General features: G+C 46.8%; 1 protein-coding gene across 1 annotated transcript in view; it reads right to left on the bottom strand.

Annotated features, from left to right (window-relative positions):
- LOC8024071 (uncharacterized protein CG43867) overlaps nt 1–26,417 on the bottom strand; it is a 115,894-nt gene that overhangs the window by 41,297 nt on the left and 48,180 nt on the right. Inside the window, exons 11-18 of the mRNA XM_029974480.4 lie at nt 25,701–25,811; nt 23,971–24,057; nt 23,105–23,174; nt 20,358–20,446; nt 13,662–13,742; nt 12,006–12,185; nt 9,234–9,339; nt 1,566–1,678 (exon numbers count right to left, since the gene is read on the bottom strand). Of these exons, the coding sequence (XP_029830340.2) occupies nt 1,566–1,678; nt 9,234–9,339; nt 12,006–12,185; nt 13,662–13,742; nt 20,358–20,446; nt 23,105–23,174; nt 23,971–24,057; nt 25,701–25,811 (837 nt within the window). The remainder of the gene's footprint in view (nt 1–1,565; nt 1,679–9,233; nt 9,340–12,005; nt 12,186–13,661; nt 13,743–20,357; nt 20,447–23,104; nt 23,175–23,970; nt 24,058–25,700; nt 25,812–26,417) is intronic.

Genomic DNA, 26,417 nt, shown 5'->3' with positions numbered 1-26,417 from the left:
CCATCTAGTTTTTAAGTGTTTTGTGAAATGAGTCTCTTCCATCTTGAAATATTAATTCAGAAGGGCCTGCACATGTTATTTACTGTCGCATATTAGAGGCTTAAAACTCAAAACAAGTGCATACACCTCTAATGGAATGTATTCTGGGTAATTTTTTTTTTTGTTATACAGCATGCTGAAGTTGAACGAAAAGTGAAAACCTTCTCTGTCTCATAATTTACTTCTCAGTACTCGTACGTGATGAAGGCACAAACTTTGCTTTATTTGGAAGGTAATGAAAGGTTCTAGACGTGGCATTATTTTAAAAGCAATACTAAACATAGTCGACTCAAAAAAAGAAATCCGCAATTTAGGTCACAGTTGTTTGCGGAGGCATGTTTGGGGATATTTAGAAAGATTGGAGCGACGAATAATAAATAGTAGTTATAATGTCATCTTACCTACTTGCATACATATCACACTTAAAAAATATAGCCGCTCTCTTTTGAATACTTTGAGATTGAGAGTGATTCAAAAACGCCACACACGACAATCGTCAAAACCTCGTCGTACTTTCCCGCTTCTTTGAGAATTTTTTTTTCTCGGGAACTAAACATGTAAGGGCATTAAAATAAAAAGGATTGTTATTCTTGGAACATGCGCCACAAAATATAAAAATTTGAAGCAAAATAAGAAATATGACTGCACCTCGTTGCCTGAATATACTGTGCATACATTTTCAGATGTTTCAAATTTTAAGGGTGGGCGCTTACTGCAAAATGGGTGGATGCACGGTATTCTACGGTAGGCCACATGAAAGACAAGTATAGATATTTGTAGTCGGATGATAGAGGCAGATAAGCTATGTAAAAATTCATTTGTACTTAATCCATTGCCAGGGGGGAGACCTATGGGGCTTCAGCCCCCTCTCCCCGAAATCCAGCCGACCCTATAATATACACACGCATTTTGACCTCCCTTGAAATGCAACTCCGACTGGCAAACGCGTTTAGCATCCTATGCCACCCGTACATCAAAAGAGGTCCCCAAGTGGAATCAAATGGCGTCACAACCGGCGCTTTGCGTCGTCAGACATTGCGATCCCAACAGTTTGTACCAGACACGGTGGTAGGAAGCTTCAGGAGGTGACGCGACGCCAGCGGAGGTGAAGCCAGAAGTGTCGAGGGACAGCCCCCCAACGATGACCAAAACAGCCATGGTTTTGGTCGTCGTTCGGGGCATGTCCCTCCACACTTCTGACTTCACCTCCGCTGGCATCGCGTCACCTCCGGAAGTTTCTCACTTCCGTAGTGCCGGAGGTCCCGACAAAAAGTATGAGCGAACGCGAGTGTCTCCGTCGTCGCCTAGTCTCAACTTGTGGACGCTAAAAGTTCCGTGGACTGTCGAGTTGGGAGGCAACCTGCAGCGAAACGGGCGTCCGCGCCACGTCAGCGGCCGGCGACGCAACACTTCCGCGACGTCGTCGGGCAGAAATCGAGTAGCCACTTTTGAGGATACCGCGAGCGCAGTAATCGGAGAGGCGTTGCTGGCAGAGTAGCTGCGCCAATGCGGCTCGTGAGACCCACCTTGAAGAGCTTGACGGCTTCGGTCTGCAAGGCTTCCGACGGGAGGGTGGTGAGCGGCTGCGCAATGCTCTCCTTCGTGTGCAGAAGCAGCGGATGCCTCCACACCACACTGTCTGCACAGAAACAACAGACGGCGGGCACCCACCATTGTCGCAATGTCAGACGGACGAGCCAAGTTCGTCGGCGTTTGCCTAAAACGTGATCCGGAGTTCCCCGACTCCCCCAAGTTTCTCCGGACTAGTATATTACCGAGATTCCTAGATTAATTTGGAAGGGAGGTTTAAAACCATTAGTTCAATGAAAATGGTGAGTCATTAGAAATCTGTTCTGTGAGCTCAAAGCGGATTAGATCTGGGCTTAGCATTTACGATGATGCTTGCACAATCATTGGCTTATTTAGGGGTATACACATACTTCAACGAGTTGCATTCTAGTCACGAGAATGCGGGCAGGGAGGAAAGAGGCTGGTCTCCAAATGGTAAAAAGTTGCGGAAAAGTCATTTTTGAAAAAAAGGCTTTTCTGATATTTGGACACACTCACCCAGCTCTGAGCAAAATATTACAGCTCTATCTAATTTTCAAATATGAAAGAACATGAACAGATGAAGTCTTATCTATGAACATTCAGTAGAAATACACATACTCAAGGGCTTTTTTTCTCTCTTCACACTTTTTTCACAAGTATTGATGCCTGGTTGAAAAAAAAACCGAGACTGCGGGTAAACAACACAACACTAAAAAATCTCTAACACAGCTGAAATTTTTATTTTCCGAAATCTGGTTATATAGGCACTTCGATACAAAAGAACAAAAGGGGGAAAGGGTGAGAACCCCAAAGAATGCCACTTTCCACCAACATAACCTCTGACTAAACAACAAGGACAACGGACTCTGCGTCATGCACTTCTCTTATCTTTGAGTCTCGAGGCACAGTCTCGGGGCTTTTTCAGCCATGTGCTATGTACACCAGCTCGTTTGCGCCCTTACATTTTGTTTATTGATGCCTCACAGGCATTTTTTAAAAATTGTCTCGGACAATACAGTGTAGACCGCATATAACATATGTCGCGGGAGTACACACTCCGTGCGACGCGACCGGCGCGCCGCTGCGCGGCCGTTACCGAAGGTAGGCAGTGAGAGTCCCAGCGAAACGAAACCACGCCGCGTACACTGGTACGCATTGAAGTCGGAGCGGTGTGGTTGCGTCGGGTTGACAACATGAACTGCTGTGTCGTTAAGTGCTCCAATAGTTATGCGTCGTATCTTACAGGGACGAAATTTCAGTTTTTCAGCTCGCCGATGTTTTGTGGGACAGCGACAATGATGGACCGGTCGCGTAAGACGCGAGAAATTTGGTCTCTCGATCATGTCTGCCACTGTGTCGGCACGGCTGACATATTCTACACTGCCGCTTTGCGCTCTGCGTTTGTTTTCGTACCAGTAATGCCATCCCACGTTCACGGGTATGCAGTGCGAATTTCGTTGAAGGAATGCCCTCCAAGGAAGTTTCGTCCTTCTCGTACGTGTCAATGATATTTTAGGACCAGTATGGCACGCAGTCTGTACTTCATGAAGAAAGATTCGGACGGTACAAAAAGCGACCAATATGAATCTAAGGAAAACTACAATGAAACTTGGAATGAATGGACAATCAATGTTTGAGTATGGAAGTTTATGTGGTGTGCTTTCTTTTTTGATCGGCCTCCTTTTGGATGTGGAAACACTGACACCCCGAGTCTTGTAGACAATTTTTTTTTCTCGGCTTTAGAGCTACTTATCGCAAAGTTGTTCGAACTGGAAGTACCGTCCACTGGTACCTTCCTACCTGTAAAGTGTGCACCTCCAGGCCATGATGAGTGGTATTCTCTTGACAGCCTTTGACGGTCAAAACCGGTTCCTATTTAGTTACGCCGCTCAAAAATATTTCCACCTGGTTAAACTATGCCATCTTTTCTAGGTATATGTGTTTTGTCAAGTTACGGTTGTCCAAGTACCTGTGTGCCGAAAATCAGACCCTCGCACAACCAGATTACTACACAACAGCTGACCGCAAAAGCCTTTGACGGCCAAACCGTGTGTTAATTGGCCGGAAAACTTGGTTTTCTCAGCTTTGAAGCAACCTTTTGTAAAGTTGCTTCAATTGGAAGTACAGTGCACTAGTCTCTTCCTACCTGTAAAGTCTCCATCTCCCATGACCAGTGGTATTCTCTTCACAGCCCTTTCACGGTCAAAACTGTTTCCCATTCAGTTACGCCGCCCAAACCTAATTTCCACCTGGTTTCCCTATGCCACCTATTTTTGGTATTATAACTGTTGTGTCAAGTTACGGTCATGTCCAAAAAACTGTGTGTCCAAATCTGCACTTCACACAGCCCGGTTATACAAGATTTTGGATCCAATATTGGATATTCCTGACAGCTTTATTCCTTTATTCGTTAGAACCGTAACTTTCACACCTGCTGTCAATAAAACTTGGCCCACTTAGTAAACATCTTACTCACCTCCAAATATCATCGTCCCAGCAGTCCTACGTTTACAGTGACGAGCGAAACAAATTTCCCACTGAGAGCTGGTGGCGGCCGTCTTGCTTTTCGGAAAATTTCTCAGACCCCTTTTTCGACCACAACTAAAGAAATTACCCCTAATAACAACTCAAACTCAATATATAAGGAGGGGAGAACAGCCTAAAAGCCTTTCCCAAATCTCTCCCAGCACTCATGCAACGTCACCCTCAACTTATCGGCTCAAAAAGCAAAAGTTCCGTCCGTGCGCGCTTCCGCCGCCACAGCTTCGCACGCGAAAAGGCGCCGCAGGCTGCTCAGCGCGCCTCACTGTCGAACGCCAGCTCCTCCGCTAGCGGCGCTACGCGCGTTTTTGAAAGCGCCCCCTATAGTTCCCGCACGGAGCGTATAAGCAGTACCGCGTTATAACCAAAACATCAACTTTTCAGGCCAAAATACATGCCATGAGACAACTTACCTTTGTAAAACAAATTTATTTTATATTAGATGAAAAATAAAGCTTAATTTGAGGAAAGTCTTTATTTCACCAGACTAGTACACTTCTCTCTCCAGTGTATCACACATTTTGAAAGAAATGAGCGACTTTTGCCTGGCGCAGCCTTTAACGGCGTCGCGGGTTGCGGACGGACGTTGCTAGCGTTCAGGATTGCTAACCCTAATCACTTTTCTACGGTGATGAAAACGCGTGAAAATTCGCATCCTTTATACGGTACGCGCCAGTAATACCTTCAAATTTAGCACAGGCATGAAATGCTCAAAATAAGAAATCCGGGCGATGTTCGAAAACACAAATGCAGAAGTCACCACTGTAGTCGAAGTAAACGAACACGACGACACGAACGTTTCTGCCGTCTTGAGAGAGCCGCCACGACATCGCCGCACGAGTAGGTGGATCTTCCCTTCTAGTACGTGCTGGGTTATCATAGCAACACAGCGAAAATTCAGTCAAGGATAGCGCTTTTACGCGGAACGAACCACGCCGTCTATGTCGACGATCACAACCGAGGCCATGTTTGCGGATAGAAGTACCCGGGCCGCGACCGGCATGCAACGCGCGCGAACACTTCTCCTCGACCTGCGATTGGCCTGTCGTTGCGGTTGCGGAGGGACGCACGCACGTGAACGACACGTGCGTGCATCCCTCCGTCGCTATGGCAACTGAAGCCTCTCTCTTTGTTTTTCACCGCTTCTTCGAGCACCCTCCTTGCCCCGCGAGTGCCGCGTGTTGTTGCGGCTCGCGCCGTTATCTAGTGTCGCACAGGGAAGCGTGCTCTCTACGTCGGTCAGTCGGCGCGGTTGGCGTGGTCGCCGGGCTGTTCCGAAAACCGCACTATAACCGGTATTTCCCTTCGCGCGCCTGCATTTTAAGCGGTATGTAATTACATGGCGTTCTATGGGAGGCAAACCGGTGGTTTAAAAAAGCCGCGTTAGACCCGGTTCTGCACTATAAGCGGTTACGTTGTAAGTGGTCTATACTGTATTAACACGTTTGGTGCCATTTTAATTGGGAAGAATGGAACTGTGCGATGATGCTATTTTTATGGTCTTCCAAATTAGAGTACTTACCAATTAATTACTTTCTTAAATAACGAGAAAGCATGTCTTTTACAGTTTAATTACAATTGTTTTTTAGTAACATAACCCTCTTGAGCAAGATCAAAAATAGCATCACCGCACAAATTACACCTTTGTGAATGAAGTTGCCTTAAAAATTTGGTAATTTACAAACAGGGATGGGCAGTATTTCAAATACAAGTATTTGAAATACGTATTTCAAATTCTTTGTGTATTTTACAATTGTATTTAATTACAAATTGGGTAATGTATTTGATGTGTGTATTTAAATACTAAAACGTGGGTATTTCAAATACAACTGTAATTAAATACAATTTTGTGGGCGAAAATACATCCCTCAAAGTTATTGTCACTGTCCAGAGCAGGAAGAAAACTATGTTCTGCACCGAATGCAGTGCCTCTCAATCAAGCACAAGCGTTTACCCTAGTTACTTTGTGATTACGGTGCTAGTCCAGGGCAAGGATAGTGACGAAATCGACGTTCACAGGCAGACTGGCTAAATAAGTGCCTGCGACAACTTGTGATGCTTTCCAGCCTGATTTCCATTCATATTTTTGCCTGGAACATTCTAAATGTGCGGGTTGTCCAGATTTTCGTAACTGGTGCGAGTTGCAACAATAAAAAATTCTCTAGCTAGTGCCGCGCGTCTTGGTCGTCTCGGTTCTTTGTTGGTCTATACCAAAATGTAATCGGCAAAAAAAGCTGCTTGAAGCTCTGCACTTTTTTCACCTATTACGTCCAAGCTGATTACATTTTTCGGTGATTATGTTTCTATTACGTTACTAGAGCCTCGCACACTAACTCAAGAGTGTGCGATGCAAAATTAAAATGAAATACTCAGAAACCCGTTGCCGGTGCCCTGAAGTCGCTGACGCAAATTTTGAGGAATGTATTTGAAAAGTATTTGGAGGAGATTAAATACATTTGGTTGTATTTGTATCTTGTACTTAAATGCTTTTCTGGAAATGTAATTAGATTTGCAATTAAATACATTTTTGACATAGTATTTTGTATTTGTATTTTGATACATATTTGCATGTATTTTGCCCATCCCTGTTTACGAATAATGTTTTTCTAATGGCCCGTAACAAATGACCTCCGGTAATGTACCAAGAATCCGCCCATTCCACAATAAGGGCCAACCTCTCAATTTTGTAACATTTAAAAAATACACAAAGGACATATTGTTGACCTAAGAAGCATTCATCCCCCGGTTTTATACATAATTATCTAAACATTTTGAGTGGGTGCTTGCTTGGGATTTTATGTTAATCAAATTGGACAGATCTCCCATAACTCGGGTTCTAGTAAAGATATTCAATATCTGATTGCATATTTGGAATAGGTGCAAGATGAGTTAGATTAGTGTATAATATGAAAAGTATTCTTTTCTAAATAAGAAAATTACTCTAAAACCTCATATTGCCCCTTAAGGGAAGGATGCAACAATACGGGCGTTCTCAATCTTTTCTGCCCCAGGGAAGCCCAACAAGCCTCAAAAAGTCCCAAGGACCCCCCCCCAGTGATGTGATTGTCCTAAGCCGTTTTGGAGCACCTTTTGGAGCAGCCAAAACGGTGTTTTGGAGCAGCAAATTTGGCCTTTGGAGCAGACAAAACAGTGTTTTGGAGCAGCAAAAGTGGCTCTTAGAGCAGACAAAACAGTGTTTTGGAGCAGAAAAAGTTGCTTTTGGAGCAGATATTCTTACAAAAATAAACATATTCGCTTAAAGTGCTGGACGAATGAAGGACACTTCGCTCGCCGCAATAAACAAATTATGGTCAAGTTCGACCACCTGGGAGTCTTTCAACATGTAACTGAAATGCCAATGACATGACACATTTTGCAATGCTTCCGTTAAATTATACATATATATGTACCGTTATAGATAAATAAGAACCAAACTGCACATATTAAAATTTATTTGAAAGTGACCAGATTATTAGTAAATATCACAGCATTAGGTTGACTACCGTAGTTATATAATATAATAAATAGAAGCTGTCTCCGACTGATGAAACACGTAACTACTGCAGTGCAATGCGAATTGTACACAAGACAAAGGTGCATTACGACTAGCGGGTACTTTTCTTTTTGCTTTTCGAAACACTCTACAAGGCTGCTGCAAGCCTCGCTTTGCCTTTGGCTAGTAATGAATTCCCACTTTGTATGTCTCATTGAGACATTCCACAAGTGGACAGTGCTGTGGACGTTGCCGAGCAATTCCGAAAAACCGCTTGCCATCGTTTTACTGCTTCCCGACGTGCCAGATTTTCGTCAAAAGTAAGCAAACGTAAAACAATGGGTTGCAAGTGTCCCGGCTGGTGCCTCTGTCGTGCAGTCATCTTCGCGTGCACATGAGGGCAACCTCGGCAGGCTTGCATTTGCACGTGCTTCGTCAAGCGAGCGGAGATGGCTGTTCGATCGAAACAGACACCCTGCCACTCCGGTCCGTCGACAACTGGTTCCCAAAATTCTATGGAAAATGTAATTGTCCAGCATACGACAAAAAAACAGTCCAGCGGCACGTGCTTGCGAGGCCGGCAGGCAAGGTACAAGCTAAACACACACAAAAAAAAAAAAAGAACCTGAGCGAGTCAGGTCAAAACAAGACATCGCGAGTTCGGGTCAAAAAGTACTTGTAGCGCTTTGTACAACGACTGAAGCACTGAGGCGTCAACACACACCCGCGTCTATCGTTGAAATTAAAAAAAAAAAATAAAAACGCGAAACGAGACACGTGAACGACGAGGGCGTGAAACGAGAGGTGGCGGGAAAAACTATGCAAGACCGGATGGACAATTGATACAGGGTACTTCTTGTTGGGCGGCCGCTTGCGCTACCTAGCTCATGCATGCTCAATTATGGTACTCAGTTTAGTTTCGGTTTTGAAAGACGACCAAAATTGAACTTTTGGCGCAGGCTTGGCGCAGATTTACCCATATTTTGGCAAAATGTAGCAGGATGTAGCAGGGTTAGCCCCTTGGCACAGTTTGGTGCAATTGGCGCAGCAATCACATCACTGCCCCCCCCCCCCTCCCCATTGTTGGCAACCGATAATACTTAGCAATAAAGGCATTCAGATAGTAAACAAAAGTTTATTACCCAGTGCACAATGTAAAATATTTATGTACATATTAGTGCGAAGGGTAAGGTCGCTTTGCCTGCAACACTAGCTCAATCCATGACTCAATCCGTAAAAGGTCAAGCTAGGGGGGCGGGCGGGGGACATGCAATTTGGGTGTTTGCGGAACCCATGAGCCCAAATCGTGGAACCCCTGTGTTCCACGGAACCCAGTTTGAGAACCCTTGCTAATGTAACGCAATTTTTCGAACATTTGCCCAGATCAACTTGACACTTCTAACTTTGCTAAGCCAAAAAAAATTCCACAGCAATTTAAATTGTGTGTTCTAGTTTTAAAAATATTCTTGCAAGCTCTCCTACTTTTACGGAAATACAGACAACCCCAGTCAACGTACAACCACCTCGCAATCTTTGCAAAAAACCGATGGCGTCGGGCTTGAGAAGACCACCTAATGCATAAGGAATGTCGGGGTACCGTCGAACTCACTTTCGTCTCCGTCCACCTCCATCAACTTGCTCATGAGTTGCTCGTACTGAGTCCCCACCACGCTGTCCCCGGACGACACCACTGTCAGGTGGTACAGCCACGTGTCCTGCACAGGGACAGGACACCCCCCAGTTCGCTACCCCTCAATTTGATCGACCTAAGAAAAAAACAATGAAGAGGCACCTATTTTTGTGGAGATCGAAAATAGCATTGAGTGCTGCCGTGGGGTTTACTCGACAAAGAAATGGTAGTGGACGACAGCTAGGGCAATCGGTGCTCCTACAGCGTTTTTATTTTGGTTAAAGCAAACAAGTCGTCCACACCAGAAAGCACACTTCTAGTTTAGTGAGAAAGAAGCTGATTCAAAGTAGTGATGCGGACAACGTGATTTATGCTTAATATGAGAGTACACAGGATGAAGAAGTGAGGCAGAGATTGTGTCCACGCGCAGGTAAAGCGACTCCATCCACGCATAAACGTCACTCCGGCGTGAATGTTACTACCCTCCACCCCATCCGACTCTGCTACATCAATGCAGAAATTGACTTCCGATTGCTCGACGGACTGCTGTTCCTAACTGACTTTGCCCGAGCAATTCGGAGCAGCTTTAGCACTTGCAGCGTTTTCCGAATGTTTCCTTCAGTGCTTCTATCTTTCCATGCAGGTTACACATGCCTAGTGTTTCCACAGACGTTTATAACTTCAAGGAGTTGAAATGTTTGGACATCTGTGGACTAGCACGTCGCACATTGGACGTGCTTCGAGTTTTGGTTGCCAGTGGTTCGATGGCAAAGTACTTGCACCGGGCATTTGATCGAGGATATTGAACAAATGAAGATTGAGGAAGGAATTTATTACACCTTTTCCTGCCTTCAACGGCACAGAAGCCAGCTATGAAAATGAGCCAGGATGCAACATTCAACCATTATTCAATAAAAAAAGGCATGTTGTTCCACAGGCACAAAAGCCTGATTGTGCCTACTCTGCCACTTCAATGCTCTCTTGTTTCGGAAAAAGGGCAGAAGAGGCAGTCTGCATCATTGGACTGAGTTGCGAGATCTCACGGGCAGCCGGCTATATTTATCGAACGACACGCTAGCACTAACGCTGGTGTTGGTGCCAACGTGCAAAATGACAGTGTCGAAATCGGACAGGACGTCAGACACCTGGGAAAAAAGGTTTGCGATCCTCGTGTCACTAAACGCCAGCACTTCAACAGCCACTCAAGTTTTCGATGGGAAATATATCGATGTAATTAACCATCGAATCACCGGCAACCTAAGCACGAGGCATGTCGGAGGTGCAAGCGTTCTAGTGCACTGATGACCAAACAAATGAAGAGATTCAAGTTAAAAATATCCACAGATACACTAGATACGTATATTCTGCATGGAAAGCAGTCACCAAATCAGAAAATGTTAAGGGACCACTTCAAACAACTCTAAATGACTTGCACAAAACCATTTGTGAACAGCCCTCTGGACAGGAAAGAATGTTGAACACATATGGCAAAGCGGGTCAAACAAAACAAAGGAGACCAAACCGGAAGTCAATTCCTGCCTGGCCGTAACAAAAACAAGGAGATATGTCACCTTCGGAACTTCCAGTTCCGAAAGTGACATAGCGCAAGGGGTGGGAGTCGTTCATCCTCCCGACTTGGCTACGTCCACTTGCATGAATGTAGACGCCCCCAAAAAACAACCAAGGCAAACAAAGAGAAGTAGACTGCAAAAGCACTGAAACGTTTGTTCTGCCTACATTCTCTTTGTCTTTGTATTTTTGTTTTGCACACAATGTACACATTTTTTTTTTTCTGAAATAAGATTACTTAGATATACAGCCACAGAGAAGTGATGCATTTAACGTTGAGTTTTTGAGCCACGTAATCGTGGACATTGAAACAATGAAAGAGTACAATGTCAACCCACATCTTCCTTGAGCATTACAACGTGTGGGAGGTCTTGGAAGAAATTTAAACGGAGATCTGAACTGACAATGCGACGAATAAATAATCTGTCTGATTCGCTTCCGATCAATTGAGTCAAGTGTCTTATGTATTGATTTTATTGATTGGTTAATCGGTTGACTGACAAATCTGATTTGATCTTTGACTAATTGATGAATTAATGGCCCATCTTTACTTTAAAGGGACCATGAAATGAATTTTCGGCTGGGATAACTTGGAATTTTACTAATCGCATATTGCTTGCTGCGCCAAAAAAAACTACTTCACAAGCGTAGAAAGCGTAAAGCCCGCTTTTCGGTAAGAAAGTTCGAAAATATAGCGGACTATTTCGTACCTCTTTTCCTTTGAAAGCTTTCCTCCTTTTCACTGCAAAGCCTTCGTCAAGTATGTCAGCCAAACCTAGCTCACGCATTGGAAATAAGCACTGTGTCACTCGGGTGTATGCGCTCGTCAACAATCAATCCGTCGACGGATATTTTAATCCGCGTTCATGGTCAATGAGTGCCGTGACGGCACTTGTCATTGCTTGCGAATGAAACGTTCCATGGTGTGCTTAAAAAGCACGGTGGACGCTTGGAGTCGCCGCCTCCGATGCCCAAACACGTCACGATTATGTGACTTTTCATATCGCTTATGAGTTGAGGAGCTAGAGGAAGAAATGGAAAAATCATTTCGTGTTCCCTTTAACTAAGCTGTGCCACGACGGATTGAAAACGACGACGCCGAGACAAGAAAGACGCCGAGACAAACACGAATGAGCGCAACTGGCACCCATTTGTACGTGCCGTGTGGTGTCGGGCACCTACCAGCTCCTGCTTGCTGGCCATGAGCAGGTAGGTGGGGCTCTGGTGGGGCGGGAAGATGCCTACGGTGTACTCGGAGCGCCCCACAGGGCCCTCCCGGCTGGACCCCTCCTCGTCCGAGTCCGACACGTGCACCACTTCCTCCACCCGCACCTCCCGCATGCTGATCTGGCCCAGGGGTGTCTGCACACGGGTCCGAGGACGGTCGGCCACGGCCCACATGACCCCACGGGGAGCGCCGCTTCCGGGGCTTTCTATGTGACTTGCGACCCCGTAAGAGTTAAACCTGCGTGGCTCATCTCCCTTCGCAGCCTGACTACAGATATGTACTCGGATTTGATATACCTTAGTTAGAGTTCTGTTGAAACTGAAATTTTCGCTTGTAAAGATTATGCACAGCATTAAGACAAATTTAAATACTGAAATAATAAAAAAAAAAAAATGTGTCTCTGTAACCTGAACGGTCTGCAGAACCCCTCTAGGATGATTTATATGTTTTTAATAACACTTTTAAGTTTTTCAGTCTTAACTTTTTTTTTTTTTTTTTTGCTAAGGTAGAGGAAGGTTTTAAAGAGACAGATGCCATATTTAACATATGTCGACCCCTCGTTAGATACCTCGCTTATATACCTATCAAGGAAAGAATAAATAAGAAATATTGGATGGGATATGGCTTTTATAAAACAGCAAAGTGTGTAAAATGTTCATTCTCAAATAACAGGTAAAAACATGCAAAGACCCATTTACTATTCTTTGATGAGTGCCCGTCAATCTTCAAAAACAAAATTTAAAAAATGTGATTGTTTTTTTTTTTTTTTTGTATTTTTTTTACATCGAAGAGCTCTGATTGCGTCTCCCCTTAAAATGGCACTCAACTCGCACAAACACAAACAAATAAAAAATGTAAGTGCCCGAATGTATGTCACAAAAATAAACTTGCTGCCCCAAAAAAAGAGAAAAAAATTTTTTTTTTACCTCAATTCTTTTTTAGTTGCGAGACTCATTTGAGTGCATCCAAAAACCCGCTTCTATACCTGCGTCTACCCGTGCCTTTTTCATTTTGTTTCCGTAGCTGTATTTTTTTTTACAGGCAATGTTTGAGTTACTGATGTCATGATGCCCAGAACACATCTTCGACCGGCAAGTTTACTGCGTCATAAAAAGGAACTCCTCAATTTCCACCCAAGGACGTCATCAAAAAGAGCTGCGTCATCCTTGGCCGCGATCCCGGCAGTATCGCGGCAGCGGAGCCGAATGCGGCAGTAACAGTCGCATGCCTTTTCTGGTAGCAGAAGTGAACTCTGTTGTGATATTTCTCACATTTTATAACCTTTAGAGCTCACTCTTAATCAAATCAAAATGTATTTAACTTTTTTGTGTATTATTTGATAGCCCTAAGATTTTACTTGAGACCAAATGAAAATGCATTGAACACGTAAAGTGACTCGGAACATTATACAAAGCAATCGGAGGCCAGGCAGAAAACTTAAAGAGCCATTTTTACTTTAGTTACTAAAGAAACGAGGGGAAGGTTTGCGATTCAAGAATGTTATGTGGGAACCGAAAGGTGCTCGAACAGGCTCTTTAAGTGTCAGTATTGCAGACGTGAGCAACAGAAAAACCCCTGAGCCTAACACCGAGCTGAGAGGTACGGCTCACCATGTCATTGGGCGTCTTGAAGTACAGGAACGTCCGGCCAATCAGAGAGCACCAGCAACGCCTCGAATGACCGTGCTTCACCTGCGTGTCAGATTGACCGATGACATCTCGACAGAAATAGAGTTCACTGAAACAATAAACGTTATGATTTGACTTAAACGTCTTGACCTATCGTCGCTACCATCACCATCACTTGCGATCCGAAAGACAGTGTGGCATACATGCCACTGCCAAAATTTTGGTTAAGACCACAAATATAACGGTATCGAAAGGAACAACAATACGGCTATACATTGCAACTCCCTTAAAAAAGGCAAAAGTTTTATAAATGGTTTTCAGTTAGTGAGGCTCACTCAAATTGCACTGCCATAAAAAAGCTCACAAGATGTAGAGATTTTAAGCGTAGCTAGCTCACACCATCGAAATATCGGCCATTTAAAAGCGGGCCATTTACAATATTTTTTGGCCCGTAAATTGCACCTTTGTATAAGTCGCATTTTTCAGTACGGTCGGTGGGCCAAAACCACATTGATCGGCCCGCATATCTATATTGTGATCACGATATATGCCCGGGTGGGAACTGCTGTCAATATTCTTGCCAGTGGATCAAACAAGAAAATACTATAATCACCGCGGCAAATTTGTTTCAATGTACCAGCCAGTAAGCCAGTCACGGCCAGTAGCCAGTCACACACGATTTCTCACCAACGTTGAAGCGTTTTCTTGCAGCCCCATTTCTGTTTTCGGCTACACATGCAATAACGTTCAACCTGAATCTTGCAGTGTGGCCCTTCCCAGACCTTGGCGGCGGCATGTTGCGATGAAACCAATACAACCATCTACCGTAAAATCCCATTAAATGCACTCACCCATTTTGAAGACATAAATGGCGAAAAATGTCGGGATGGATATCTTTGAAAATGAGATTGCCAAAGTTCATAAAAAGTGAAAGCCGCTTACAACTCCCTGTAACGCCGAATTAGAGCGCAGCTCTTGAGGAGGAGGAGGGAAGGGCGCTGGGGGGGGGTTAGACTAACCAGGGGGGTCACGTGACCTTGGGGGGTCATGTGACCTTGGGGGTCACGTGACCCCCAATGCCGATGATGTCATCACTGACGTAACTGATGATGTCATCAGTGACGATGACGATGCGGGTACCGATGACGTCATTAGTGACGTTACTGATGACCACCAGTGATGATGACGATGACGATGCGAATGTCGGTGACGTCATCAGTGACGTCGCTGACGACGTCATCAGTGATGATGACGATGACGATGCGGATGCCGGTGACGACATCAGTGACGTCACTGATGACGTCATCAGTGATGATAACGATGACGATGCGGATGTCGGTGACGTCATCAGTGACATCGCTGACGACGTCATCAGTGATGATGACGATGACGATGCGGATGCCGGTGACATCAGTGACGTCACTGATGACGTCATCAGTGATGATGACGATGACGATGCGAATGTCGGTGACGTCATCAGTGACGTCGCTGACAACGTCATCAGTGATGATGACGATGACGATGCGGATGCCGGTGACGACATCAGTGACGTCACTGATGACGTCATCAGTGATGATGACGATGACGATGCGGATGTCGGTAACGTCACCGGCATCCACATCGTCATCGTCATCATCACTGATGACGTCACCGGCATCCACATCGTCATCGTCATCATCACTGATGACGTCACCGGCATCCACATCGTCATCGTCATCATCACTGATGACGTCACCGGCATCCGCATCGTCATCGTCATCACTGATGACGTCACCGCCATCCACATCGTCATCATCACTGATGACGTCACCGGCATCCACATCGTCATCGTCACTGATGATGTCATCATCATTGATGACATCATCATCACTGATGACGTCGCCGGCATCCACATCGTCATCGTCATCATCACTGATGACGTCACCGGCATCCACATCTTCATCGTCATGATCACTGATGACGTCACCGGCATCCGCATCGTCATCGTCATCATCACTGATGATGACGTCATCAGTGATGATGACGATGACGATGTGGATGCCGGTGACGTCATCAGTGTCGATGACGTCATCGGGGGGCCACGCGACATCGGCGGAGGTCACGTGACCTCGGGGGGTCACGTGACCTCGAGGAGGGGGTCACGTGACCTCGAGGAGGGGGTCACGTGACCTCAGGGGAGTCACGTGACCTCAGGGGAGTCACGTGACTTCAGGGGGTCACGTGACCTCGGGGGGGTCACGTGCCCCCCCACGAAGTCACGTGACCCCGGTGGGGGGCTCGCGCGGTGCATTATGGGACATTTCCCATGATGCACCGCGCGGTTACGCCGACGCCAACGGCGACGCCGCTCAAGCCGGAAACGGGCCCCTAAGAGCTGCGCTCTAAAAAATTACCGATATACACCATGGCACCTGCTTCAACCACATGGCACAGGAACCGATACTGCAGGTCGTGGACACGGCAGAACCACATTCAATGGTGTGATAAACATGCGGGAACTTGCTGCAAGCTCACTTGTCACATCTAGTGATACCGCAAATCGCGTGGTTCATCCGTCGGGAATCGGGGATTGGCATGGGTTTTGGAATTTTTAAGCTACGGATAATTAGCCAGAAAAATGGGATGGGCAATCTCTCCAGGGAGGGCATTCATATAAAATTTTACGGTACTACAGAGCAATCCACTTATAATGATAAAGAGAAAACCCGAAAATTCAATTGTTATAACCAATTATCGTTGTATCTGGGCTAGAAACTGATCATGTCTAGTCTAGAAACTCTAAAAAATGATCGTTATAAGCGGTACATCACTGTATGTGGTACTGTCGAGACCGGTTATAACAAAGTTGGTTATAATGAAATAGCAGCTACAGCAAAGCAATCACAACATCCCATTCCCTTTTGCTCTTTGTTATAACCAGTCGGTTATAACAAAATAGCAAATATAGCGAAATGATTTTCGATTCCCATTGACTTTGTTATAACCGGTCTCGACAGTATCGCGATAAGTGGACTGCACCGTAGTGGTGCACAACGCCAGTGTAGAGTTTGCGAGGCATTAAAAAAAATTGCGGTGGCTTAGCTTGGCTATGCCAGGATATACGTAACGTGAGCTTATGCGCACAAAATGAGAGGTGCCATCAAGCGGCTCGGGTGCAGCGTCAGACTTGGCTACTGCGCAACGGAGGCGCACAGCCGGGCACAAGGCGGCGCCAGTGCGTCTGCCGCAACTATAACGTCACTCCTCTGGAATGCGCAGACCGGCCAGAAGCACGCGGCGACGGCATCTCCGGCGCGCCAGCTGTGCACCGTGCGATGTCACTGCTCCTCGTGCTTGCGCAGCACGGCTCTTTGGGAGCCACGTGAAACTGCTCAACCTCGGCCAGTGTAACCCACGCTACAAAAGCGAGAAAAGCAAATGTGGCAACCAGAAGTTGACCCCAGAGGCTGGAACTCTCGAAAAGCTATGAAGTTATGTGCTACAAAGTTATGTCAACCGTGAATCTAAGCTGCCACACTTCAGACCACCTCCAGACTGTCGGAACAGTGAGTCGTCGGCAGGTACTCTGCCCCTCTTTTGTCGTAAATGTCTGTGCAGCCTACATCTTGTACAGCTAGTTCATACTCATTTTTAAAAAAAGTATTAGTCACACCAATACATAAAACGCATCGACGAAAGTTTTGAAAACAAAAATGTGACTTATACTACGGTGCCTCTAGAGGTAGGTGTATCAAGCGCTCTGCATTCTTGGTTAGTTCCAGGTGCTTCATGACAACAAAAGTGGTGCTGCAGCCAGGGTACCGGAGCATTCTCGCTCAAAGTGGCATGGTGTGTCTATGCTGCTTTGACCATGCAAGACCCGTCATGCAAGTGCATTCGTGCAATGCAAGCGCTGTTCGAAACAACTGCCTCGCACTTGTAGCTTCCGCAGCGTATTATGCTGCAAGGCATTCTGGAACGTGATTTTGAATTACAGTGTTGTACTTTTGTTCCGATTCTTTCTTCTCGGGCTGTTGCTTTGTTCCCACATACACATAGATAGCTCATTTCTAGTCACTAAAATGTAAAGAGTCTCGTCGGTACTCCTCGGCTACGATGGACGACATTCTCCCATTTTTAATGAAGATCAAGAAGGACACCATCTGCTTTGCGCCGCTCTGCAAGACAGGCTGCAGGTCTGCGAGACAAGGATCGAGAGTGAGATTAACTTCTGTGCCCAAAGATCCTGAACTTTTTCGGAAATTGAAGATCATGCTTCGATGGGGGAGCAAAGAATTTCAGCCCCAGTCAGTGATTTGTGAACTCCACATTGAAGAACAATTCATCGTGCAGCATTGCTCTCACATCATCAACGAAGAAGTCACTCAGCTCGCAAGAGATTGTTCCTGCCTAAGCAAGGATAGTGTTCCCTCCATCCTGCGAGACACCATTGCATACCTTTACTTTTATTTTACATATTACAGTATAGACCACTTACAACGTAACCGCTTATAGTGCAGGACCGGGTATAACGCGGTTTTTTTAAACCACCGGTTCACCTCCCATAGAACTCCATGTAATTACATACCGCTTAAAATGCAGGCGCGCGAAGGGAAATACCGGTTATAGTGCGGTTTTCGGCACAGCCCGCCGACCGCGCCGACGACCGGAGCAGCGAGCTGGCTTCCCTGTGCGACACTAGATAACGGCGCTGACGGCGCGAGCCACAAGCTGCACTCGCGGGGCAAGGAGGTTACTCGAAAACGCGGGAGAAGCGAAGAGAGAGGCTTCAGTTGCCATAGCGACGGAGGGACGCACGCACGAGTCGTTCACGTGCGTGCGTCCCTCCGCTGCGTTGGAAACAAAGAAACAAACAACCGCAACGACAGACCAATCGCAGGTCGAGGAGAAGTGTTCGCGCGCGTTGCATGACGGTGTGCCGGTCACGGGCCGGCTGCTTCTATTCCGCAAACAAGGCGTCGGTTGTGATCGTCGTCGTAGACGGCGTGCATCTCATCGTTCTGCGTAAAAGCGCTATCCTTGACTGTGAATTTTCGTTGTGTGTCGCTATGATAACCCAGCACGCACTAGAAGGGAAGATCCACCTACTCGTGCGGCGATGTCGGCGATGTCGTGGCGGCGCTCTCAAGACGGCAGAAACGCCTGTGTCGTCGTGTTTGTTTACTTCGACTACAGTGGTGATTTCTAAGCATTTGTGTCCTCGAACATCGCCCGGATTTCTTATTTGGCGCATTTCATGCGTGTGCTCAAGTTCAAGTTATTACTGACGCGTACCGTATGAAGGATGCGAATTTTCACGCGCTTTCATCGGCGAAAAGTGATTAGGGTTAGCAATCCTGAACGCTCGCAACGTCCGTCCGCAACCCGCGACGCCGTTAAAAGGCTGCGCCAGGCAAAAGCCGCTAATTTCTTCTAAAATGTGTGACACACTTGAGACATAACTGTGCTCGTCTATTGAAATAAAGACTTTCCTCAAACTAAGCTTATTTTTTCATCTAACATAAAATAAATTCTTTTACAAAGGTAAGTTGTCTCATGGCACGTATTTTGGCCTGAAAAATTGATGTTTTGGTTATAGTGCGGTACCGCTTATAGTGCGGATTTTCGCGACTCCCGAGACATACGTTATATGCGGTCTACACTGTATATTCACTCCAATCTTCAAACTTTAGTAGATTAACGAAAATGATCATTTACGTCTTTGAGTACCTATTTTCTGCACCGTGAGAGTAGGTACCGTGACCCTTGCACGAGTGCCATTGAGCAGCGTGGCTCGATGTAGCTCGCATTCGATTTTCTGCTCGGTACCCCCATAGGCACAGTACTTATACATCAGAAAATATGGTACATATTCTAATTTCAACAAAGGGGTTGTCAGACTGAAACATATGTTCAGCTTAAGTTCTACCTAGTTACCAACAAAGCTCAATAAATCCACATCCCTTGGCGGCTTCTCTACACCTGTACATGCATCGAAATCCCAAAACAAGATGGCCAAGCAGAAGGCTTGGAGGCATCATTACATTGAACTTTTTTTAAATTACAAGTACAGTTATTTTCCAAAACGCCAAACCTTTTTTACAATATTAGCCTTTTAAAATGAGTAAGGTCTGAAACTGAGGCACAAAAAAAAAACATCCACACTCACTGAATTTGCAGAGGGAGGGGATGTCCTCACTTTTCAGCCCTTTTCCTTTACATTTTGCTCTTTTTTTTAACAAAAAAAACTGGCTTTACGAAACTGCCCGCTACAGACTAGACTCACAAGATGGCAATATATCAGACACCCTGAAAAAAAAAAAAAAAGGACAGAAAACAACGGCACTGCGCATTTTTGGAAAAAAAAACTTTCAGCCTTTCCCCTCTGGTGAAGAAGGAAGACCAGCAGAGCTGTAGAAAAGAAAGAAATGGCCGGCCGCAAGTCGGCAAGCCAGAGTAGAAAGGCTGCCACCATCTATAAGCAACGAAAGCAGCCAGATACGTGGCTTGCAGCCGTCGCTCATAGATGGCGGTAGGTGTCCAGAGTTTGGTGTCTTCATTTTTTTGCGGGGCGCACGATTTTGGGGAAACTAGCCCTTAACAGCTCTGCTGTAAAAGGTCATCCTAGATTCGTGCGAGTACCGCAGGTCACTGTCCACGGCCTTGCAAAGAAGGCAGAAAGCATGAGAAGACACCGACCTTGGTGAGCCAGCCGTCGATGGCAGGCTTGTGGTCCTCCTTGCTCAGCAGGAGACGCGTTGCATTGCGACGAAGGACACACTGAAGCACTGCAGGGTGGAGAGAGAGCGGGGGACACTCGTGGACAAGTTCGGGAAACGACCAGCTCACGTCGCAAGCGTCGTACGATTTGGAACAGGGCTTCTTACAATTTTCGGTCTCTAGAAACCCTACCTGCCCTGCACGGGCATCCGCTGACCTCCAAAAGAGGAGGCAAACCTTATCTCTTCCAAGGGTGCAATTATCTTTTTTAGCAGTTGGCAGACGAAGCAAAGGTGTCGCCACGGCAAGCCACGATTGGCCGAATGGGCACTATAACCTTTTAGGAGGATCGGTGTCCTTCAGTCGTATTATACCACCTTCATCGACAAGAATAATCAAACAACGTCAGTCGGTCAACTTCGACGGTGTTGGTTTCAAGAATGCGACGGCCTCACGTTTCCGCCGTCGCGTTCCTGAAACCAGATGCGAGCCAGCCTGTGGCTGGCTTGCATCTGCTAAGAGAGAGACCGAGAAAACACTTTACTCGGGGCTGGGAACAGTCGAGGAAATTCGGGAGTTCGGGCCCCGAGGGCACTCCGAGAGGCCCCTGGGTTCCCGGGAGCCCAGTTTGGGGGCCCCGAGGACGGAGTGAGGTCTCCATTTATTCGGCCATTGCAACTTGCAAAAAGTGCCAGAGCACTCAAGGCTCGGGTCATCTACTCCGCTGCACGGGTCCACTTGACGTCGCCTTCTGCCGTTTTTCTAAGAACAGAAAATTGTGTACAAACCGTTTCGTAGGCGGGTCACCTTTCGGAATGTTACAGCGGCGTTCTGAATTTGGCGCCTTTTACGACTTGCGGTGGCACCGCCACACGGTGCCGCGAGAGCCCGGCACCTTCGGAGTTGACTCCTGTAGCTCACTCCGCACGCTTATCTTTCTCGTCAAGTACTCATCCAATCGCTACAACTATCGTTCCATATTGTTAGATGTGGAACGATCGTTCGATATTGCAAACTGTCACAAGGAAAAGAGCAATGCTCTCTCCTGCCTCGGTATAATACGTCGAGTGGAGGGCAAAGTAGGAGATGAGAAGAGAGGTGCAACCCTCGTCTCTGCTCGTCTCCCACCGTTGGGGAGCAAAGTTACCGCGGCAACACGAACGCACATATAGAAACTATAACCACTCAAATCGAAGTCACTCCGCTAGCGAGGAGGACAAGGTATTGAATCGCTAAGCGGGAGGTCAGCAGTTCTAATCCCGCCGGGGGACGCAGTCTTTCGTAAAGACGACCGGCCGCATCATCATACTTTCGTTACAACATTTCCCGACGCTCTGGGCTTCGAAGCCAGCCCTAAAACACGTTTCGCATTACAAGCTTTGGAAGCATGACACCGCAGCTATCCAGTTGAAAATACAGTCGGCGGAATTTGCGACTTTAACAGGCGAGGCCGTGACAAAAACCTCCGCCCGGGTACCCCAAAGGGTTCCCCAGTTCGAGCCCTATTTCAGAAGATCTGAGTTAACGACTGAAGCGCGACTTACGCACCAAACGCTCCTCAACCTCGGCATCACAGTCTACAGGGTCCATAGGCCCCTGCACCGCTTTATCCCGTCGATACCGAAAGCTAGACGGGTCCTTCCACCAGGGGCTCCAAAAGTCAATTCTGATCGGGGGGGGGCGGGGGTCAAGGCTCACATCCTTGCAGTGCAGACTCCCCCCCCCCCCCCCCCCAACTTTGAAGATTGTACGCGCGGAAAAACCGAAATGGAGGCAGCGACCTTTGTTTAGCCGAAATCTTTTCTGAATAACAAAAAGAGATCTTCAAAATCTCTAGCACACAGGAGCGTTTCCGTGGCCTCTCCTGTCACACCGAACAAAAGTATGAAAATGATTGACGGATGGCAGAAATGCTTTTCGCGTCTAGGCGTCGTGCAGAAACTTCAAGGGGCGCCTCCCATGCTAGGCCAGCTCTGAACCCTCTCCGGCCATCATGGGATAAGTGCGCTTAATTGACACGGTATTGGCATGGCTGAGCTTGAAAGAGCCGATCCCAAGCAAAACTCGTCAAAGAGAGTGTGCAGTCCCTCCAAGGACATATGCTCCGGACTGCTGTTCGTCGAAGCGCTCTGCCAGAGACCAATTTCCCGCGGCAAAAGGCTTTACGTTTGGGGAGGCTTATCCAGAGCCGGAGGGAGGCCTCCTCCCTCCTTTCCGATGACAAGGAATGGTAGAAAGGTGCCTTTCCTAAGCTGTCCCCATCCCGCTGCCAGTGATTAAGATGTGACCAATACGTGCGCCTCAAGGTTGGCTCAGAAGAAACGTTTACTCCAGCACTTAACAGGGGTATCAGCTTCACTACCAATTCTCGTCCCGACAAAACGTCGCTGTCCTATCTTATTCTGCTTCAAGCTTGGAAGGTGCGGTAGCATGTTGCTCTGACTACATTAAGGGAGGGTTGTGGGTCAGCCTTCAGCGACAGGGGGGCATGACCCCTACAAAAAAAACATGAGGGGGGCGGACACCCCCCGGTTCCGGAGCCCCTGCCTTCCGCTATCGAGGAATGGAGATGGGCATTCCTTCATAAACAAAACACCCCCGAAATGTAAGAAATGCAGCTAAAATTCCGCAGACTCGCTTGCCGCGCTAAATCTACGATCCCCTTTGCCTCAAGCTGGTGCGACCCGTCGACAAAGAGACGCGGTGGGACGGTGATGCGGCCTCACCTTTCACCCACTCCTCCATGGTGGACGTCGATTCCGCACTCAGGTAGAAGGACCGCTTCCCGGTCGCAATCTGCGGTGCGAGCCACAGTTGCCCCGTCAAACTCTACCGCGGACAACCATGGTTGTCGCCCGGTGCAGGGCAACGCATAAATTTAGCGTACACAGACAGCTGCGAACTAAAAATAGTGGGACAGGCTTCTGCCAACAAAGCCTTCCTATTTAGCAGAGTTGGAGAGTGGGGAAGAAAGCGACCACAGTGAGCAGAGAGCTTTGGTAGGAGTTAGTTCTACTATTCTAAACATGCAACAGACCAGAGAAGGAAAGTAGGAAAGTGAGACTTTCAATGACTACGCGCAGAGCCTCGGAGTGAATATGTCGTTCAATAAAAACCTTTGCAGCTTATTCCATGCCTGAAACTAGAAGCTGTGAAGTTATAAAACATACCTTAAAATCTCAGATGATATTCAACACCCATATAGGTATGCTGGTTTACTTCGAATTCGGATATGCGAAATAAGTGGCTGGTTCATAAAGCAAACAACTCTGACTCGCAGTTTGCAAGTCAGAGCATGCCGCTCCCGCTGAAATTAGCGTATTATTATTACATATTTAGCAGGCTAATGCCTCGCTAAATTCAACAGGACGCCACTACCGGTCACGTGGTCTCGTGACTGGTGCCATTATGAGTCACGTTGCGCGACGGGGACGAAATTACGCGACACTGCGACTCGACGCTGGGTGACGTCAAGTTGCACAATGTCGGGGCATCGCGTAACCCGGTGCCACGTGACACGTCGTGAAGTCGGGTTGCGGGTCGAGTTACGGCGAAGTTTTGCTAAGCAAAAGACTGGTGATGGGGCACTCACCTCGAACGTGGCAGCACCCTCCGACCGAGTCACCCGACAGACGTCATCCAGCGTGATCTGGCCACGAGGCTTCCTCGCCGTGTCACCCTGAAACCGGCACGAGAATGCGTTTGTGCCTCATCGCCATGGGCATCCCCAGAGTCCCCCCTTGGGATTCTGGGGATAGAGAAGACGAGATGTTTCAGAGGCGTGCTTCTAGGCTGCAATCCTGCCGCTAATATGTTATTCAAAAGACATGTCTGCAGTCACTGTCTGATGCGCATTTCTCCCTCGTACGACTCTCGTATCGTGCGAGCGCGCCTTCATATGGTTGCAGTCTCGCTCTGCATCTGACTCCCGCCCTGTTTTTGACCACATTTCGTGAGTTTGTTGTTTAGGTTAGATTTCCAGTTTCGTTTGTGTATATTGAGCCGATTAATTGGGAAACAATCGGGATCTTAAATAAAAGGTTGCAAACGCAAACTACGTCCTTGATGTTTCTTGACCGGTGCGAACGAACGAAGGTCCTGGCACAATGGTACAAGATACACACATTTTCCAATCAACTGCAAATTTTATGACAGAAGAGTCCGCCTTTGTCTATATAAAACAAATGAAATAGATCATGAAAAGCAGCAGTGCCACATTCCGTAATGTTGGGCACAACCAACAAAACGTTACGTGCGGCCTGATAGCTGACATACTTAGAGAATTTTTTTGTTTTTTTTTGCATTCCACAGCATTTTAAAAGGTCATAGAAACTGCAGTCGGCTGCACAAATGTTTTTCGGAAAATATGCGTTGAACCGCAACGCTCCCCACAAGCAAAATGTTTGTTTGACCGTTACTTTCAATCACTTTCCAGTACAAACTCCGAAGCTCCAAATTTCTAAGTTTGAGGGGTCAAAATAAGGATAAAGAAATATTTCAATGTGGGGCATTAAAATGATTTTTAAAATATCTTCACATCTTCAGCAAGTGGTGTCACGGACGTCGAAATAGTATTTGCAATTATTTCAAAAGTAGACGTCGAAATAGTCGCTGCCTCTTAGAAACTTCCACCGCGCTTACCCACTTCACGGATCACTGCAATCTAACGGCAGTCGTCCGTGGCATCCATGACGCCAACCATGACGGCCATGAGAAATAACCACGTCGTTCCTCCGTCCCCGGGTATGCGACGGCACCATTCCACCCGCATTGCACAACTGTGCAACAGCTATCGCCTTCGTATCTTTTTAGATTGTGGGAAAAAAATATGACTTTTTTTCATAAGGCTTTTTCATACTGCTGAGAAAGTGCCTAGCCCTCCCCTGTAATTAGGGTTTGGTGTTTTCAGTATTATACTGATAAACCCCAGAGAATGACCCCCAAGCTGGTCTTATGAAAATCCTGGAAAACTGAAAAAGCCTGGATTAAAGCTATCCTCAAATGAGAAAAAGCCTGGCCTCACGAGATGAAATATCCTCATTCCATGGCGACGCAGAATACAGCCCACAGTCTGCGAGGCTGCTGCTTTCTTCGCAAACCATGCCCCTGATCTCGTTTTCTTCTCTTATAAAGAGGCGGGGCCCGTGTCTTCCAGAAAACACTGATTTAGTGTCCGACCCTAAAAACCAAATTTGTAGAAACAAACTTCCCTCTTCCCCCCCTCCCCCCCAAAGAAAACACCCCCTCTATTCGAAAAGAAATAAACCCCAAAAAGAGGGAACCCTACCAGTGACGTATTCTATGTTCAAACGGGAAGCTCACCTGAGACTTGTAGTAGCGAAGAGCACCGTTCTTGAGCACGAACCAGCGCCTCTTCCAGGTCTTCAGCTTTCCCCCGAGCTTGGTGAGGTAGCCGCTCTTCTCCAGGGACTCCTATGGCAGAAGGAAGCACTGCGACGCTTGCACAGAGGATTGCCCCCTCTTGTTCAAAGAGACAAGCGGACGCAGCACCGGCCGGCATGCTTACCGGCAACGATCACCGGAACGAGCAACGACTTCCGAATGAGATACTATTTTTGAGCAAACCTTCTGCAGTTTTCTGTCTGTCTTTTGGTTTGTAACTAATGAAGCCAGCACTGGCTGCTGTGGAGAGATTGTGTGGTCTGAAAGTACTTCTTCTCTGTGGGAGAGGAGCTTTTTCAGATGTTGTAATCGAGTTGGTGAGGCGCAACGCTTGTCAGACAAGGAATGTCTCAAGCGAAAGCGTGCCAAGGCGCAGCGATGGCAACGTGCCGAGGAGACTGCGGAACAACGGGAGATGCGTTTCTGTAGACCTTAAAAGGACACTGACAATCCCCAAGATTTATTTTTTAATTGTTTGCCAGGCACTTTATTATGAGGTCAGAAGACTACCCAATCAATATTTTGCTACTGCATAACGTCTATTTTTAATAAAGACAAAAAATGCAACTGCTCAAAACCAAAACTGGACTGGGGAGGAAGAAGAAATATAGAGGAGGAGGGAGTTGGCGGAAGTCA

This window comes from Ixodes scapularis, unplaced genomic scaffold (genome assembly GCF_016920785.2).
Source record: "Ixodes scapularis isolate PalLabHiFi unplaced genomic scaffold, ASM1692078v2 PGA_scaffold4__175_contigs__length_147842914, whole genome shotgun sequence".
Classification (NCBI taxonomy): Eukaryota; Metazoa; Arthropoda; class Arachnida; order Ixodida; family Ixodidae; genus Ixodes; species Ixodes scapularis.
This window is presented reverse-complemented; position numbering and strand designations above follow the sequence as displayed.